The 17,650-nt window shown below is 44.9% G+C and overlaps 1 protein-coding gene across 1 annotated transcript in view; it reads right to left on the bottom strand.

Moving 5' to 3' along the window:
- LOC126469923 (protein furry) overlaps positions 1-17,650 on the bottom strand; it is a 1,144,124-nt gene that overhangs the window by 343,806 nt on the left and 782,668 nt on the right. Inside the window, exon 27 of the mRNA XM_050097322.1 lies at positions 7,050-7,154. Coding sequence (XP_049953279.1) covers positions 7,050-7,154 — 105 coding nt within the window. The remainder of the gene's footprint in view (positions 1-7,049; positions 7,155-17,650) is intronic.

Here is a 17,650-nt window from a genome sequence, read left to right as displayed (position 1 = left end):
GAAATCTTCCTTATGAAATGTACAAACTTGCTGGACCCCAGTTCTAACACGTTTTATTCACTCCATCGACTCACTCTGCACCTACAATGACGGTATGCAGCATGGCCACACTTCCACCGACGAAATTTCGGAGGTTGTTTAGGTATATGTTGTGAATCTTTTGGTGTAATAGATGAATTTGTGATATGATTTACTAACATTCGTAATCATATTCTTGAATAATAGCAACAGATGCGATTTAAAATCGAATTTTATCTCCTGTTGCACTTTCACTAGAGTGCATTTACTGGGCGCTGATGACACAATATCATACCATTCTTCTGGTACAAAATATACTCTTTCCTCCGTTTGATCTTCCCAGTGTGGGAAAATACATGACCACAGGACATACATGACTGGGCACACTGAGGAAAATTGCAATTTTTCATAAATCTACCTTGATGGAGCCAGTGTGCTCAATTGCTGAGCCACCAGATATTTTTATTCTCTACTGCACAGTTATCTGTGACCATATGCAGCATCATCTGATATGTCATTTTAAGTGTGATGATTTAAGATGGATACAGTTTCATTCAGTCCTTTCCCAGCAATGGAAACTGAGGCGAGTTTGACGAAGAGAAGAACCAAGAACGTTCAGTCCTTTCCCAGCAATGGAAACGCGAATTTGACGAAGAGAAGAACCACATACTTCCGGCTATTATCTGCTTCATGCACTCTAAGAAAGGGTCACTGAATTTAAATATCATCTACCCATCACATGCAACATTTGTAAAAAAATTCAAACACTGGACGACAGAAGAGACCATATCTATGTAGCCAAATCTATGAAGAAATTCAATTTTACAAAAAGTGGTCTTTATCCATTTCTTGAATTCAGGTCTTCAATTACTCTGCCCTAGCAGTTCTGACTTATGTCAGTAAGTCATGGATTTTAATACGAAAACCATTCAAAAAGTGAGGGTTTATCAGCGAGCAATGGAATGATGCACGCTAGGAATTCCTAGGAGAGAGAGAGGCGAACAAACAAATGGATAGGAGAAAAGTCTGAAGTGGAAAACGTAATTATAAATGTAATGACAATGAAATGAGGGTTGGTGGAACTTATGATCACGCGAATTTGTGGTAGATGGACCAAGGAAGCTCCTTTCTGGAATTTTACAGGCAAGCAAAGACCGGAACGACTACCAAATTGAAGGTGGGAATGTGGAATTAGGAAGCAAGGAGGAACAAGATCGGCGCGTGCAGAGGTAGACAGGAATTCACAGTAGGACCTAGAGGATGGCTTTATCAAGCAGAGAATGTCAATTGTCTGCTGCTCCTGTAGCTAATGATGATGACAGTGATGATGACATACTCCAACAACACAGCATACGATGCTGACTGCCTCAGAAGTGTGCCACTTACTGTGTAATGTAAAATGGCAGCTGGTGACACTGGCGCTGGCAGTCCGCGAACTTTGTTGCGGATGCTATAGAGTGGTATAAAACGTGAAGGTAGGAAGAACTGCGCGTCGCGAAAGGAGAGTAGAGCGTTCCCGTGAAATAGGAGGCGGCAAACAGTCCGCGGAATGCTTCCAGTAGAGCAGGCCGCATCAGTGATCCCGCGCGCCCGAGTCGTGTAAGCGGGGAAGAGAGCTCCGAGTCCTGGAAATACCGTCTGCAAGCGGCGGAGCGACGGGGGCGGTGCTGTGCGTGCTAATGCACACTCCGGTGCTCTTCGCTCTCCTACCAGGGCCTCACTACACTGCACTATAGGCAGGGCGTAATCTCGAGAGTACAGCGCATTGGCACTGTAAGAAACAATTCGCTTTCCACGGTACAATTCACTCTACACTGTGAAATTGCCGGTAAAGAGGGTGGCGGCAAACAGGAAAGCGAAAACGCGTCAATGTCATAAGAACAGCTGAAGTTATCCTTGAAAATACGCAACCGCGACAAATCGATTGTGACAGGTGTTGGAATTGGTAGCATGGCAGCTGAATTGTATTCTAAAAATTCTGTGTCGCCAATGATCGTAATCAACCGTTGCGCAAGAAATGTTAGGTTTTGACGTACTGAAATGCATTTACTGCGTTATTATTTTTCTCTTCTGTAGCGCACTTGTCGCTGACGCAAACTTGGGAAAAACTAGACAGAGAAAAGTTTTCATTTTCATCTACTACAATTGTGGACTACTATCGTGCCGGCCGCGGTGGTCTAGCGGTTCTAGGCGCGCAGTCCGGAACCGCGAGACTGCTACGGTCGCAGGTTCGAATCCTGCCTCGGGCATGGATGTGTGTGATGTCCTTAGGTTAGTTAGGTTTAAGTAGTTCTAAGTTCTAGGGGACTGATGACCATAGATGTTAAGTCCCATAGTTCTCAGAGCCATCTGAACCATTTTTTTTACTACTATCGTCAATAAATATATAAGTATAACGCATTATGTCATAGGACGCTGAATGTTGACGACGAGCAGATAATGAAATTTACAGCCCAGCCGTACTTAGCTCGGCCCCAAATGCGCGTCCGACAAAACTTCACTGATTACTTCAGGTACATTGTGCCCGCTACAAGTAGATTTAAGGACACTCCGGTTTATATGGGTATCCTACAGCCATTTTCCACAGCTTAATAAATGGAACATTTTCCTTAAGCATCGTTTCACATGCGACAGTCACTGTCCGAAATGACAAAAAAATGGTTCAAATGGCTCTGAGCACTATGGGACTTAACTTCTGTGGTCATCAGTCCCCTAGAACTTAGAACTACTTAAACCTAACTAACCTAAGGACATCACACACATCCATGCCCGAGGCAGGATTCGAACCTGCGACCGTAGCAGTCGCGCGGTTCCGGACTGAGCGCCTTAACCGCGAGACCACCGCGGCCGGCCCGAAATGACACATCATCTCGGATACTATTGTAATTTAAGGAAAACAATGCCACGTCAATGACTTATACCAATAATGGACTGTGTTGCCTTTTGGAAGCTGCAGTGCTGCGAGACAATGACCGCAATCTGGGCCTGCCTCCTCCACTCTCCCACACCGTTCCAGGATCACTTCACCACAGTGAACCAGACTGCAGGAAGCGCAATAATTATATGACAGTGACACCAGGGAAGTGTAAATAAATCACACACGAGTAATTTAATTCATGATGCACAAGAAGTCCAAACAAATAGTCAATACCGGTTTTATTTTAATAACATGCATCACACTCCAACTATGCAACCCTCACTCTGCCTGAAATTTCTGGAAGTTAGATTTCTACTCCACGGTCCTGGACGAACGATCAGGACGTCGCCTGTAACGTGATTTTACTTAGGACACCGTATAAACTTCTGGCATGTTATTAAGAGCATTTAGACGAGGGCACCGTAAAACTCTTGGCATGCTATTAAAAATATTTCGACGAGGAAACTTTGCGTGCTACAGGGGGTTAATAGAAACGGTCCTTGATAACAGATCAGGTACTTTTTCGTTCTCTTCTTGGTCGCCACGAAACTCAATTACACAGCGCTACTGGCCGCTACTACTTATCAAACAAATTTGTCTTATAGCGTCGATTGTTACTGTTCAATTATTTGCTTGAAACTAATTTTAAGCCCATGTCACATTGAATATTAGTATATCGTAAGGTTCTCACTTCGTTCTTTAGCATAGCATGTTACGCACACAGGCTGATTGTTATTAACGTTTGAAAACCCACGAAGCGACGTAGATGACGCTGAGACAAGTAATCTGAGATACATGGGGCTGTAAAGTCGGGAAATACTACAAAAGTGGATGATAAATGTCGAACATGTGATGTCACCAGATGACGTACTTGCCTGCCCTCGGTGGTAGGGGCAGTTCTAGACATTGCTCCACACGGGTACTCTGCATTCATTCTTGCACTATCCAATGTCATACGGTAGCGCTCGTGGCAGTGGTAACACGAGGCTACGACGAATCGGTTTACATTTACGAAAACAGAGTAGCCTGTCGGGCTGATGAGTAGCACCGCCCACTATCAGCGAGATTAGGCTCGACAAACCCAACCGCTGCACATGCTGTGAAGTATGTCAACTAGTAACGTCAGATGCGCAACATTTGTCATCAATTTTCTGGCCCCATGTCTCTTACATAAAATTAGTTGTCCCAGCGTCATCTACATCGTTTCGTTGGTTTTTAAACGTTAATAAGAATCACACTGTGTACCTGTACCACTTGCAGGCCCGTGGTTTGCTTGTACCTGTACACTCACATGTGCATTATTATGCATCAATATGAAATGGAAACAAATGAGAGGATGAAACCCTGTGCAAGCACACAGTATATTCCTCTCTCGTAGCACCACGGAGGCCGCCATCTGCCGTGCTGACAACCATCAACAGCATCCCCTGAGCCCCCTAAGAGGCACTGCGAGGAGTTTTGCTTAACACGAGACACTGGCAACAGACTGTTAAAAATGATCTGCATGCTACCGCCTTTCCGGCAGCAAACGAAATGCTAGAAATGAAAATTTCTTCCATCGCCAGGCCTTCTGGTCGGTACACCATCGCACTGGCGTGTCTAAGCAACGTCGACTACGTACACATCATCATCATCATCGTTACCCAGTTCCAGCTTACGAGATGACGAGCACAAGTACTCCCCGTTTCTTCCTGTTATAGCACATTTTTTATTTACAACATTTCCCCAGTTCTAGCTTTTTTTCTCTGCCTTTGGTTTCACTATCTCTAAACACAGTTTCCCTGGCCTTCTATCTGATCTTTTGCCTGATACTTCTGAGCAGAACTGTTTAACATTTCTCCGTCTTCATTATGATAACATCATTGCAATCTGTACTTCCCTGCACAATCAGTAATGGGTATTTTGATCCCGACTTCATTTCTGTGTATTTAATTTTTAATTTTTGAGTTTTGGTAATGCGGTAGTAAATTTTTAACTCTGAAGCGTACGAGTAACATTTCCTTGCGCACTCTCTATACACACATCACCATCACGCCCTTGTTATCGCAGTAGGCTTAGTGATAAGAACACAACGCCTTATGATTCCTGCGGCCCAGGCATGTATTTTTCCAGTAGTATAGCCCTTATAGCGCAGCCATAACAAAGCGACCAACAAAACACCCTTATGTAGTAACGTTGCTTTTCCTTGAAGGAAGCTGGTTCCTCTATAAAACCTTATCAGTCTGTATAAACAGCAGTCAGTGTTGACAGTGACAGACGCCAAAAGTTTACGACTCTTCGTTATCTAGTATCTTAAGCATATGCATAATGTGCCACACAATTCTGGAGTGGCCGCGTCGGTCGTTTCTGACGTGTCAAAGGACGGCTGGTAACTCAGAGCAGTAGTACGACTACTTCTGCGACAACGGAAAGAGCCGCTACTATTGCCAATTTTCAGAACTGACGTCCTGAGAATCGTAAATTGCGATGCTCGTCAACGCCGAGGGTTAGTGTTCCGTTTCCATCCAGAAGTAACTATATGCATTTTACACAAGTATGCACAGAGTCCTTTCACCTCTAAACATTCCAAACAAACCTAAACAGCAAATATTTTGTGCTTCGATATGTTGAGTTTGGACAACGACAGTGCACGTGCTTTGGCCGAATTTAACTTGTGACACTAAAAAAGGAAGCTTCGTGTGAGGCGAAAAGACTGGTTACCGGAACAAAAGAAAAACTTATTCGCACATTAATTGAATCACCGAGGTGAAAATATACCTGTGCGGTTGGGATAGTGGGGAGGAAATGTAATTAAACCTTTAGTCACAAGTAATGGTAGGAAACAATCGTGAGAGACACTATGGCATCACACGAAAGACGGAAAGTAACAATGCGTTATCTTGAGACAGGAACGACTTATGTAGGCCTGAAACACGTATCTGTAATATAGAAGTGTCGTCTTAAATACATTACCTCTAACAGCCCGAGATTTACAGCTATCTCCTAATTTTTCTCTCATGTGTAGTTGATTGTGAGAGAATTTATCTTTTCAGTAATAACATTCTGATCTGCGGTAGGGTAAGAGGCCACACATATTTGTTAAAAACATATCATCACTATAAGCTTCCGACTTAATGCTTCAGATAGCTTGGCACAGTGGCGCGGCGAAGCCTCTACTGAAATGAAGCTTGCCTCTATCAGCATGAAGTAGAATACGTACTGGAAAATTTTGCACAAAACTACATACCTGAGAACCAGTTATGCGGACGGCACTGTTAAAAATGCCTTCGAAAATTACATTAAGCGTGCTTGCACCAAATGCTCTATGTCAAACTTGAATTTACAAGCGTATCCACATAAGTTTTTAATTATCGTCGTCGTCATCGTCGTAGTCGTAGTCGTCATCGTCAGCAGCAGTAGCAGAAACAACAACAACAGGAGCAGCAGTAGCAGCGGCGGTGGCCATTTGACATCCACTTCTCGTTAATCATTTCTCCTGACTTCATCTAACAGTACGGCCTTCAACTGTATGCATCCGTATCGCCTCTGGATGCTTTCCAATGTACTCTACTTATCTTCCATGTGGAAGTCGTCCTGATCTTTCTTTAACTCTTGAAATCCAGCTGAAAGCTTCTTTGGTGGATACGTGTCCCGGCCATCTATGTTTCGTGTTCATTACTTGTAATAATTATTGTGATTTCGTAAATATAAGCTTCATTTTCTTAGATGCTGAAAGTGTTTGCGTAATTGAGTCTGGCATACCACCCCATTCCTAAATAAATTCTCATAATCTATGTTGCTAACTTCGAGCGTGATGTGTGTGTTTATTTCTACCTTTGTAGCCAAGATAACTCTGCGTCCTAGGAATCTATGATCACATGAAATTCGTAAGTGTTTTAAGACTGTCAAAATTTGTTCTATTTCTTTATTGCTAGAAAAAATTTAGTCAGTTTTATTTTTAGTTGCGTTTGGCCTTTTCGAAGTCAATTTTCTATTCCTTTTTTCCCAGGAAGAATGTCTAACCGACAGTACATGACTCATTCCACAAGGTGCTTAAAGCTACATATGTTTGTGGGCGTTGAGGCCCGGCTACAGCGTATTAATCACAAGCCTGAGAGTAAGGTACGTGACTGACCTTGGCGGTGATGTAGAAGAGATTGTTGAGCACCATCTCTGTGGCCTCCGCGGAGCCCCAGCCCTCGCGGCGGCTGCCGGGCCGGCTCATCTCAGCTGCGTAGTACTGCGGGCAAACAAAAACACTCATTTCATTCCACTCCAGCAACGCTGCGACCCACAGGCCGCACTTGCAAAGGCAACAAAATAACTGTACCTACACCAAGGAACGAAAGCAATACATTCTACTGAGTTTCGATATGCAAAATTACCTCAAAATTACCTACAATATAACAAACGTGGTTAGATGAAAGTATCCGAATAAAAGTTGCAAGGAGTAATGAAATTTCAGAAATACATTTGCTTATGTAGTGTATTTAAGTCATTAACATTGCAAGATCACAGGTTAATGCAACAGCGAGATACGCCATTGCAAATGTGAAAGGCTGGTACATTAACAATCAGTATAACCGACAGAATGTTGAACACAAGCCTGCAAACGTACATGCGTTGTGTTATACAGGTACCAGGCATCAATTGGTGGGGTGGAGTTCCAGGCCTTTTGGACTTGATCGCTCAGTATAGGGCCGGTTAATGCAAGTTGTGGATGACGCTGGAGCTGTCGTCCGATGATATCCTATATCTGCTCGACTGGAGACAGATCTGGTGGTCGAGCAGGCCAGGGCAATATGCCTACACTCTTTGGAGTATGTTGGGTTACGACAGTGGTATGCGGACGAGCGTTATCCTATTGGAAAACACCGCTTGGAATGCTGTTCATTTATGACAGCACAACGGATCGAATCACTAGATTGACGTACACTTTTGCAGCCAGGATGTGGCGCATAACCACGAGAGTGCTCCTGCTGTCATAAGAAATCACATCCCAGAGTATAACTCCAGGTGTAGGTCCAATGTGTGTAGCACGCAGACTGGTTGGTTGCAGGCCCTCAACTGGCCCCCGCCTAAGCAACATACGGCCATCCCTGGCGCCGAAACAGAACCGGCTTTCATCAGAAAATACAACAGACCTCCACCCTGACCTCCAATGAGCTCTCGCTTGACATCACTGAAGTCGTAAATGACGACGGTTTGGGGTCAGTGGAATGCACGCAACAGGGCGTCTGGCTCCAATCTGTCCTTTAAGTAACCGATTTGTAACAGTTCGTTGCGTCTCACTGTGGTGCCAACTGCTTCTCAAATTGCTGCTACAGATACAGTACGATGTGCCAAAGCCATCAGCCGAACACTACGGTCTTCCCTCTCGGCAGTACCATGTGGTCGTCCGGGTACATCCTCGTGACGACCTCTGCCAGTAACCACGTACCGTGGCTACATTCCTGACAAATCTTCTGCAAATCGCAGAAGTAACATCCAGCTTCTCATATCCTTGTAAGACGACCTAGTTCAAGCTGTGAGGTGTGTTGATAAAGGCGTGTTTGTCGTCTTAAAGGCATTCTTGACTAACCTAAATTTCCCACGTCCAATTTCTAAGGTAACTCAACTCTCACGACCGTTACAGCGTGTATTTAAACCAAAGCTGATTTGCGTCCTCACAGTGGAACTATCAGGGCCACATTCATACGAATGAGCGAAATTTGAATAGATAACATCTTTCAGATGTAGAAACACGCGTGCAATTTTTTTTTGTTATGTCACACCACTCCTTGTTGTTGCGACTCTTTCTCCGTCAGCGTAATTTGATTACATAACTGGCAACCACTCACGGGAATAAGTCACAACATTGAAGTTTCTACCAGTTTCTCTCGGGAAACGTTTAAGGTGAAACAACCACATAAATTTAATGATACATGGCTTAAAATTTATTGGAGAACCAATGAAAAAAGTATTACTGGAGCACGAAAGAGATCGCTAACAAACCCCTTCTTCGATCAATCCTTGAGTATCGTTCGTTGGTATGGAACCCTTACCGAGGTGGGATTAACGAAAGAGGAAAAATTCAAAGCATATTTACACGACTCATCACGAGTTAGTTTAGTAAGCGTGAGAATGTCACAGAACAGCTCAAAGAGCAGCAGTGGGAGACGTTACAATAGACACGAGCGGGCAACCTTACTCATAAAATTCCGAGAGCCCACATTCCATAATGAGTCAACTGACACTGTCGAGTTAAAAAGCACCCTTGTCGATCACGAGACCGAATGCTGCCGCATGGCGTTGCAGGTACGTGACGCGGTAAGAGAAGTATACACTGGGCAGCAGAACACTATGACCAGCAACTTACTATCGATATAAACGTGTCCTGGCGACAACAACGTCACCTGCCGGAGAATGACTGCTAATCAGATATACGCACGGTGCATGTAATAACAGTGAGCGTGCTGTCCCTGTGTAGATTGGGGAAGGCGTACGATCTATTAGAGTTTTACCAAGGGCAGATTGTAATGGCCCGGAGGCTAGACACGACCTGTCGGGTGTTCGAGGATGCTGTGATGAGTCTCTACAACACGTGGCGAAACCAAGCTGAAACCATGTCCACATGTCATGGTGTTGAGTGACCACTCCTCATTCCAGATGTCGGACGTCTAGACTGCGCAGACTGTTAAAACAGCACAAGCCGCGATCTGTGGCGGAACTGACATCAGACTTCAATGCCGGGCAGAGTACAAATGTGTGTGAACGCACAGTGCACCGAACAGTCTTAACAATGGGCCTCCACAGCCAATATTAACCCCAAGACATCGGCAACTAGGACCAAAATTGGCACGTAACCATAGACACTGGACGTTAGCATAGCGGCAGAGAGTTGCATAGTCTTATGAATCCCGATATCTTCTTCATCATGCCGACGGGAGGGAGCGAATGCGTCGTTTTCCAGGGAAACAGTTCCTTGACATCTGTACTGGGACGGAGCTGCTCCATTATGCTCTGGGGAACATTCATGTTGGCATCCAAGGATCTGGTGAAGCTCCAACAAGACACCACGACGGCCAAGAAGTGTCGCACACTGGTTACAGACCACATGTACACCCCTTCATGACGATCATGTTTCCCGAAGGCAATGGCATTTTTGAACCAGATGATGCGACATGTCACAAGGCCACGGGTGTGATGGCATGGTTCGAGGAACACAGTGACAAGTTCCAGTTGATGTGCTGGCCCACCAACTCACCAAATCTGAACCCAATCGAACACAACTGGGATGCAATTGAACGTGACGCCAGAGCTCATCGACCCATCCCCGGAATTTACGGGAATTGGGTGACTTGTGTGTGCAAGATGTTGAATCATCTTCCTCCAGCGACCTACCACGACCTCATTGCTTCCATGCCACGACGCGTCGCCTCTGTTATCCGTGCCGAAGGTGGACATACCGGCTGCTACGTAGGTGGTCATAATGTTCTGGCTGATCACTGTATAAGAAGAGCAGATTCGAATGGAGAATCATTCTAGCGACTTGACGAAGAATCTAAAACTGGGAAATCTGCTAGCATTATTTTGGGAAAGACAGAATGCTATGGCTCGAGCCTGGAAACGAGCATCTCTGAAAAGGCGAAGATGGTTGCTCGTTCACGGGCTACTATAGTGCAGTCCATGGAAAATGGTCGAAGGACGTAGAAATCGCATATAGGCGACAAAGGAAACATGTTGCCCGGTAGGATAATCACATTTCTTATTACACTACATCGATGGTCGCATCTCGATACGCTGTGATATTTCTGGCCTTAGCAGCCATCATATCTAGCTCCAGGAGTCTTTCCACCGAGCAGTAGAGGCTCCAGCATTAAGCATATGATGTAATCAGTGGTGTGAGGTACCAGTAGCACATGGTGCATTTCTCGTGGGAAAGACCGCCAGAATTGTAGTCTATCAATAAGATTGGCTGATACTTTCAGAGGTTGCGCGTCAAAATATTGAATTTCTTTTATTAATATTTTAATATTGATGTATTAAACTTGCTGGATTAGGTATGTCTAAATAGCAAGCTATCGCCCACTTATTTCTAAAAGTCAGAATAACAACCAAAATTAAAAACAAACGCTGAACGAAAAGGCAGACGAAGCTTCTCGCCTAGACCGGGCTCCCAAGTGAAGTAGTGGTGCCTAATCAGATCGGAAGGTGTAGTCACGGGACGTAGACGTACTGCGTGGTAGAGTCCGTCTAAAGTAAATTTTACCTAGAAATGTTCAGTCTGTATCTGTTAAGTTTGCAACCTGCAGTTTCTTTCTCGTGTTCTGCTACAATAAATAAAGAGTGGCTTCACTATACACTGAACGAACCAGTTATTTACGGAACATCAGTTCCTCGCTAACAGTTCATTACAGTCTGAAGACAACAGGTCTACGACCTGCGTGCTGCTGTTTGCGCATGGACATCTTCAGAAGACTGCAGGCCGATCAAATCTATCCGAACACTATGAATTACACTTAGGAAGGTGGAAGCGACTAGGCACCACACGTTTAATGCTTTCCGCACAAGAAATGGGATCATTAACACGAAATATGTGGTAAAATAGAGGAGGTTGATGATATGATTCAGTATTCATTATTTAAATTCACCGCGCTACGGACGCAGGCCTATGGGGGCAGTAACATGGTGTGGGAGACATTCACTAGGGCCCAACGAGCGGGATAGCGCATTCGGGAGAACGATGGTTCAAATCCACGTCCGGCCATCCTGATTTAGGTTTTCTGTGATTTACCTCAATATCCTAAGGCAAATTTCGGGATGGTTCCTTCGAAAGGGCGCGGCCACTTTCACTCTCCATCTTTCCCTGCTCCAAGCTTGTGTTCCGTTTCTAATGACCTCGTTGTCATCTCCTCCTCCCACTTGGGCTTCCATGGGGTCTATGGTAGTAATTAAAGGCGGCATCATAAGCTGTGGCCATTGGGAACAATATTACGGACCACCTGCATTTCATCACGTTGATGTTTACCCCGACGGTGAGATCATATTCCATCAGGATCACCCCAAGTCATGGAGCCATAATCGTGCTACAGTGGTTTGTGGAGCATGATACTGACCTGACGTTGATGTCTTGGCCACCACATTTGTGTGATCTGAACCCAATGGAACTCATCTGGTACCCCACTGGGCACCAGCTCCGCGCCCACAAACTACTGGTCCACTAATTCCGGGCACTGCATGACCTGTGTGTATCCATTTGGTGCCAATACTTCCTGAAATCTTCCAATGACTTGTCAAATCTATGTAACGCAGAATCGCTGCTGTATTGATTGCCAGAGGTCGCCAATATGCAAGTCATAATGTTCTGGCTCATCAGTGTACATCTCGCGTAAAAACTACAATGCCAATATGAGCAAATTTTCGGGCTGTTGCAAAAAGGTACCGACAATCTTTGTTCCTGCGTATCACGCATGAATGGACTAAGAAAGAGGGGGAAATAGAACTGATACAAAAATGGTTCAAATGGCTCTGAGCGCTATGGGACTCAACTGCTGTGGTCATCAGTCCCCTAGAACTTAGAACTACTTAAACCTAACTAACCTAAGGACATCACAAACATCCATGCCCGAGGCAGGATTCGAACCTGCGACCGTAGCAGTCGCACGGTTCCGGACTGCGAGCCTAGAACCGCGAGACCACCGCGGCCGGCTAGAACTGATACACTTTGTTTCCTGTATCATACGCTGTACGATGGGCTGCGGAGTGAAGATTTGGAACACAGACAGTTGATCAGGGGGTATTTGATAATGCACCAGTACCTATTATGTAGTTTGAATACCTTCGTTATGTTTACGTGGCAACGGTGGTGAAACTGTGTTACTGTGACAAATGTCGGTGTTCTGACGTAACTATGTGAAATTAATTTAGTCTATTTACTCGCCTTGTACTTTGAAACAGGAGCACGTGCACAGCGAGTACGAGGGATACCACTGGGTTGTGGCAACGATTTTAAAAAATGATGTGTTTGTACATACTACTCACCATCTGGCGGAAGTAGGAACGTTTACAAGAGAGCAGGTTGTGAACTGTCAGGGAGACAGATCTTGACAGCCATGTAATTTACAACAGGTGGTGACGCGCTGAAACAAGGGGCTAAGAGATATGTTGAGTTCATTAAACAATATTCATGTACTGCGCTAAATTTAAGCTATACATGACTAGCAGCGGTCGAACGAACGACCCGTTTTTGTCAAATCGACACAACCACGTTACCGCACAGCCTAAATATAAGCAGGTAAATGTCGCTGCAACAAATCAAGTTGATGTTGAACTGCTTCCAGAGATTCTGATATCAAGCTACTTCAATTTAAGACAACGCTTCATTCATATGGACTACTATTCTGATACTTGAAGTGGCGATTGTATGCCTCAAGAACAGCAGTGTTTGGAGCTTGAAGCACTGCAATGAAAACGTGCACAGAACAAGGCGGCACTGGACTTGTATTCTACAGAAGAGGGGTGCAAATCCACGTGGTCATTATCAACTAAGTAGTCCGTAGTTTCGCAAAATCAGGCAAGGCGAATTCTGATACAGGTCCTTCGAGGAGGCCATAGAGTAGGAAAATCTATCTAGTGAGTGTAGTGTAGGGTTCAAGCCGCAAACATTAACCCAGGATTGTCACATTACTCTCATGGAATGTTGTCTGCTTGTTTACATTTTTCACTAAGACAAAACCTTTAATGTCGCATGTATTATCCCTGTTTTGACACATTTATTCATTAATAACGGAAATTGTGAATGACTATGACTGTTACTGTTATGGATGGAAGTTGAAATACGTCAAAGGAGGGAAAGTTAGAAAGAAGCGCTTTGTCTCAAAAATATCGGGACATAGTGTAATAAAGGCTTAATGCTGTAGGGCTAATTTATGTGACTCCTTAGCCATATTGTTACTAGACAAATGCTAGATTAATATGGAAGTAACCGCATGGACAGCCACAGGCGTTAAAGTGCTCTCTTCCGAGACGGGGAGGTGTGCCGACCCGGTTTGAATCCGCCTCGTAGATAAAGGACGGTGGTCGGTGTGCCGGCCTGCCTGGGTGTGGTTTCTAGCCGGTCCCACATCCCTATAGGTGAATACTGCGCTGGTACCGACGGTTGACTTAAAATATACGCAATGCAAACATTAAGAAAACTTTGACCTTGTAGGTTGGACCCTAGACGACTGGAAAACCGTAGCCTGACAGATTAGTCCCGATTTCAGATGACAGGGTTACAGTGTAGCGCAGACCTCACGAAAACACGTACTCAGGTTGTCGCCAAGGCACTGTGCAAGCTGGTGGTAGCTCCATAACGGTGTGAGCTGTGTTTACATGGAATAGACTGGGTCCTCGATTACGGTCAGCTATTTGTATACCACTTACAGCCATTCATGGACTTCCATGTTCCCAAACATGTCACTGGGACACAATAGTTCGCGATTGGTTTGGAGGACATTCTGGACAATTCGAGCGAATGATTTGACCACCTACATAGCCCCACACGAATCCCATCGAACATTTATGGGACATAATTGAAAAGTCAGTTCGTACACAAAATCCTGCACCGGCAACACTTTCGCAATTATGGACGGCTCAAGAGGCAGCATGGCTCAATATTTCCGCAGGGGACTTCCAAACGATTTGTTGAGTCCGTGCCAGGTCCAACTGCTGCACTACGCCGGGCAAGAGGAAAGAGGAGGTCCGACACAATGTTAGGAGGTGTCCCATGACTTTTGTCAGCTCAGAATAATATACTAATTAACTGAAGTTAATAGCCAGTGATAACATCGATACATATACGGCCTGAGGTGCTGCTCCACGACGTCAGTATTGACTCTTGAGCAAAAAGGTTTTACGAGAACTGCTCTAGACTACCCTGATTCAGTCCTCGTGTGTTAAACATTAAAGTGATGACCATAGATGTTTAGTATTTAATCTCATAATCAGCAGAAGTGTGGGAGTGTCCTGCCATTCCACTGAATCTATTTTTGCTTGTAGCTAAGATTTACATATATAGTGTGAGACATTTCCTCCAGTTTATAGAGCTCTTCAAGTCATTATACATAATTTAAAGGAGTCACCATAGGAAAACTGCGTTACTAGTAACTATGGCGCGGAGGATGAGTGTGTAATTAATGGTTCAATTTCCTTCATGATGAAGACTAAAAAGATTGTATCAGAAAGTAAAAACGGAAGAACTTAACCCCTAAAAATATTTCTAATTGTGATAAATCGTTAATTTTTTGCGTGACACAGCTCCAAATTCGAAGATTTTCGGACGCTTTCGCTTCGGCGTAGTAGGAAGCCATTTCACAATAACGCCACAGGAGCTCGGAAATATGATAAAACCTACAAAATAACGGGAGATATCCCTACTTTTCTATAAAAAGAAATAACAACAGCGGAGCTGTAACATTCTCGTTTGGAAGGAAGCGTTATGGCCTTGCGCTTCTCTCTTCAAAATATTAAACCAAGATCATTCCACATACGGAGAGCAATTTGCTGAGATGCCTATGAATCGCGTGTACAAAATCCATGAGAATTTCGAACGCGATCTGTCTGTATTAGCGAAGTAGTGATAGTCAAAGTCTGCAGGGCGCTCATGGGCAAACCTTACGCCGTAACATTGTCACGCACTTTTGGAGGCAATGCATATTGAAGGCAAAATTATTTTTTCTGCGCTTCTAAATGCTCACTTGAGGGGTATACACTATCAGTGAATAATATCAAGGACAAATGCCTTCACATCCTTATGCAGTCCGGGAGAATTGTGACACACTGTAATAACCTCAACGTCGCAGCATAACAAGAGAAACTGTTGCATTCAGAGCACCAGTAATTTCGTGGGTGCTGAGAGTGACGACGATACCTGATCACGTCGCCTCATGATAAAACACAAATCCAACCGCCAACAGGGCTGTTGTTAAGCTGCAGGCTTGACTGCTGGTTCTATCCACGCTCATACTGTATGCGAGGGGGGTGGGGGTGGAAGAGGAGGGGATCGGGCATACCAATCGGGGACGTCATCATCGCCTCATGTGGTGTACTATGGCACGGTCCGCCGCGGCATGAGAAACTGATGTGCGGGCCGCGGCTCGGCCCATCTCCCCTTTGCTCGGTACTTCTCGGAAGTACTCTGTACAGCGCGACGTTTCAGTTAGCATTGCGTCGCAAAATTTTTCGGCAGTCACAATTTAAGCAGAATCGTGGAGTCAGCGCTATTAACCCTTTGCTACTTGGCACTGAGCACTATGGGACTTAACTTCTGAGGTCATCAGTCCCCTACAACTTAGAACTACTTAAACCTAACCAACGTAAGAACATCACGCACATCCATGCCCGAGGCAGGGTTTCGAACCTGCGACCGTAGCGGTCGCGCGGTTCCAGACTGAAGCGCCTAGAACCGCTCGGCCACTCCGGCCGGCCCTTAGCTACTTGTTCGTGGTCTAAAAGAACTTCACAGGCCCAGAGGCTGTTTGCACAAAAAGAGACAGCTACCGATTTGTCATTACTACATTTTAAAAATGAATGGGAATAACAGAAGAGAAAGATAAGAACTATCAGTATCTGTTATGCGATATACGGTCGCGTAATCGACGGGTACTGGACGACATTACTGCACAGTTGACGATGAAAGAGCACAAAAATTACTACGATCATCTGACGGGACTCACTGTTCTATCATCAAGAAGCACTTTGTGTTAAATCTGCAGGCAAGGAGCACGTGGTGAAACTCCTTGCACGAATAGTAAATTTTCTGAAGTCGCACCCATTATTCCACTGTCAGTTGCAACAATTTTCGATGGCACTGAATGAACAGTACGGAGATTTTTTTATACAGGGTGTAAATAAAGTCCGGGAACACTTTCAATTATTTATTGCACTGGAACTAAACATTGCACAGACGTCATACGTATTCCATTTTGATGAGAAACCCTGAAAGGATTTTTTACAAACATTCGATATGCGAACCATGAGTGATCCGGCAGATGTCAATATGGTAATCGAATTCGTGCCGCCGGCCGGAGTGGCCGAGCGGTTCTAGGCGCTTCAGTCTGGAACCGCGCGACCGCTACGGTCGCAGGTTCGAATCCTGCCTCGGGCATGGATGTGTGTGATGTCCTTAGGTTAGTTAGGTTTAAGTAGTTCTAAGTTCTAGGGGACTGATGACCTCAGATGTTAAGTCCCATAGTGTTCAGATACATTTGAACCAATTTGAATTCGTGCCACACCCGTCCCAGCAGGGCATCGTCGACTGTGGCAATCGCTTTCCCGAATTCTCTCCCGGAGCTCTGCTACATCACGTGGTAGACGCCGTACATACACCATATCTTTAATGTGTCCCCACAGAAAAAAGTAACACGGAGTGAGATCTGCTGATAGGGGAGGCCATTTCATGAAACAGCTGTATCCTTCTGTAGCACGGCCGATCCATAGATGCGGCAGCTCCGTGTTCAGGTACCCACGAGCTTCACGGTGAAAATGGGGTGGAGTCCCATCCTGCTGAATGATGGACGGAGAGTCCGATTGCATTTGAGCCCTCAGTCATTGCTGCAACATGTCCAAGTAGGGATATCCTGTGACAGTGCTTTAGGCGAAGAAGAATGGCCCGTACAGTTTTCGACGTGACAAGGCACAAAAACATTTAACTTTGGGGAATCACGCTCAAATTCAATGCATTTGTGCCAGTGGTAAATGGCCTTCCTTGATGGT

This window comes from Schistocerca serialis, chromosome 1 (genome assembly GCF_023864345.2).
Source record: "Schistocerca serialis cubense isolate TAMUIC-IGC-003099 chromosome 1, iqSchSeri2.2, whole genome shotgun sequence".
Lineage (NCBI taxonomy): Eukaryota > Metazoa > Arthropoda > Insecta > Orthoptera > Acrididae > Schistocerca > Schistocerca serialis.
Note: the sequence above shows the minus strand (reverse complement) of the source record. Positions and strands in the feature narration are given on the sequence as shown.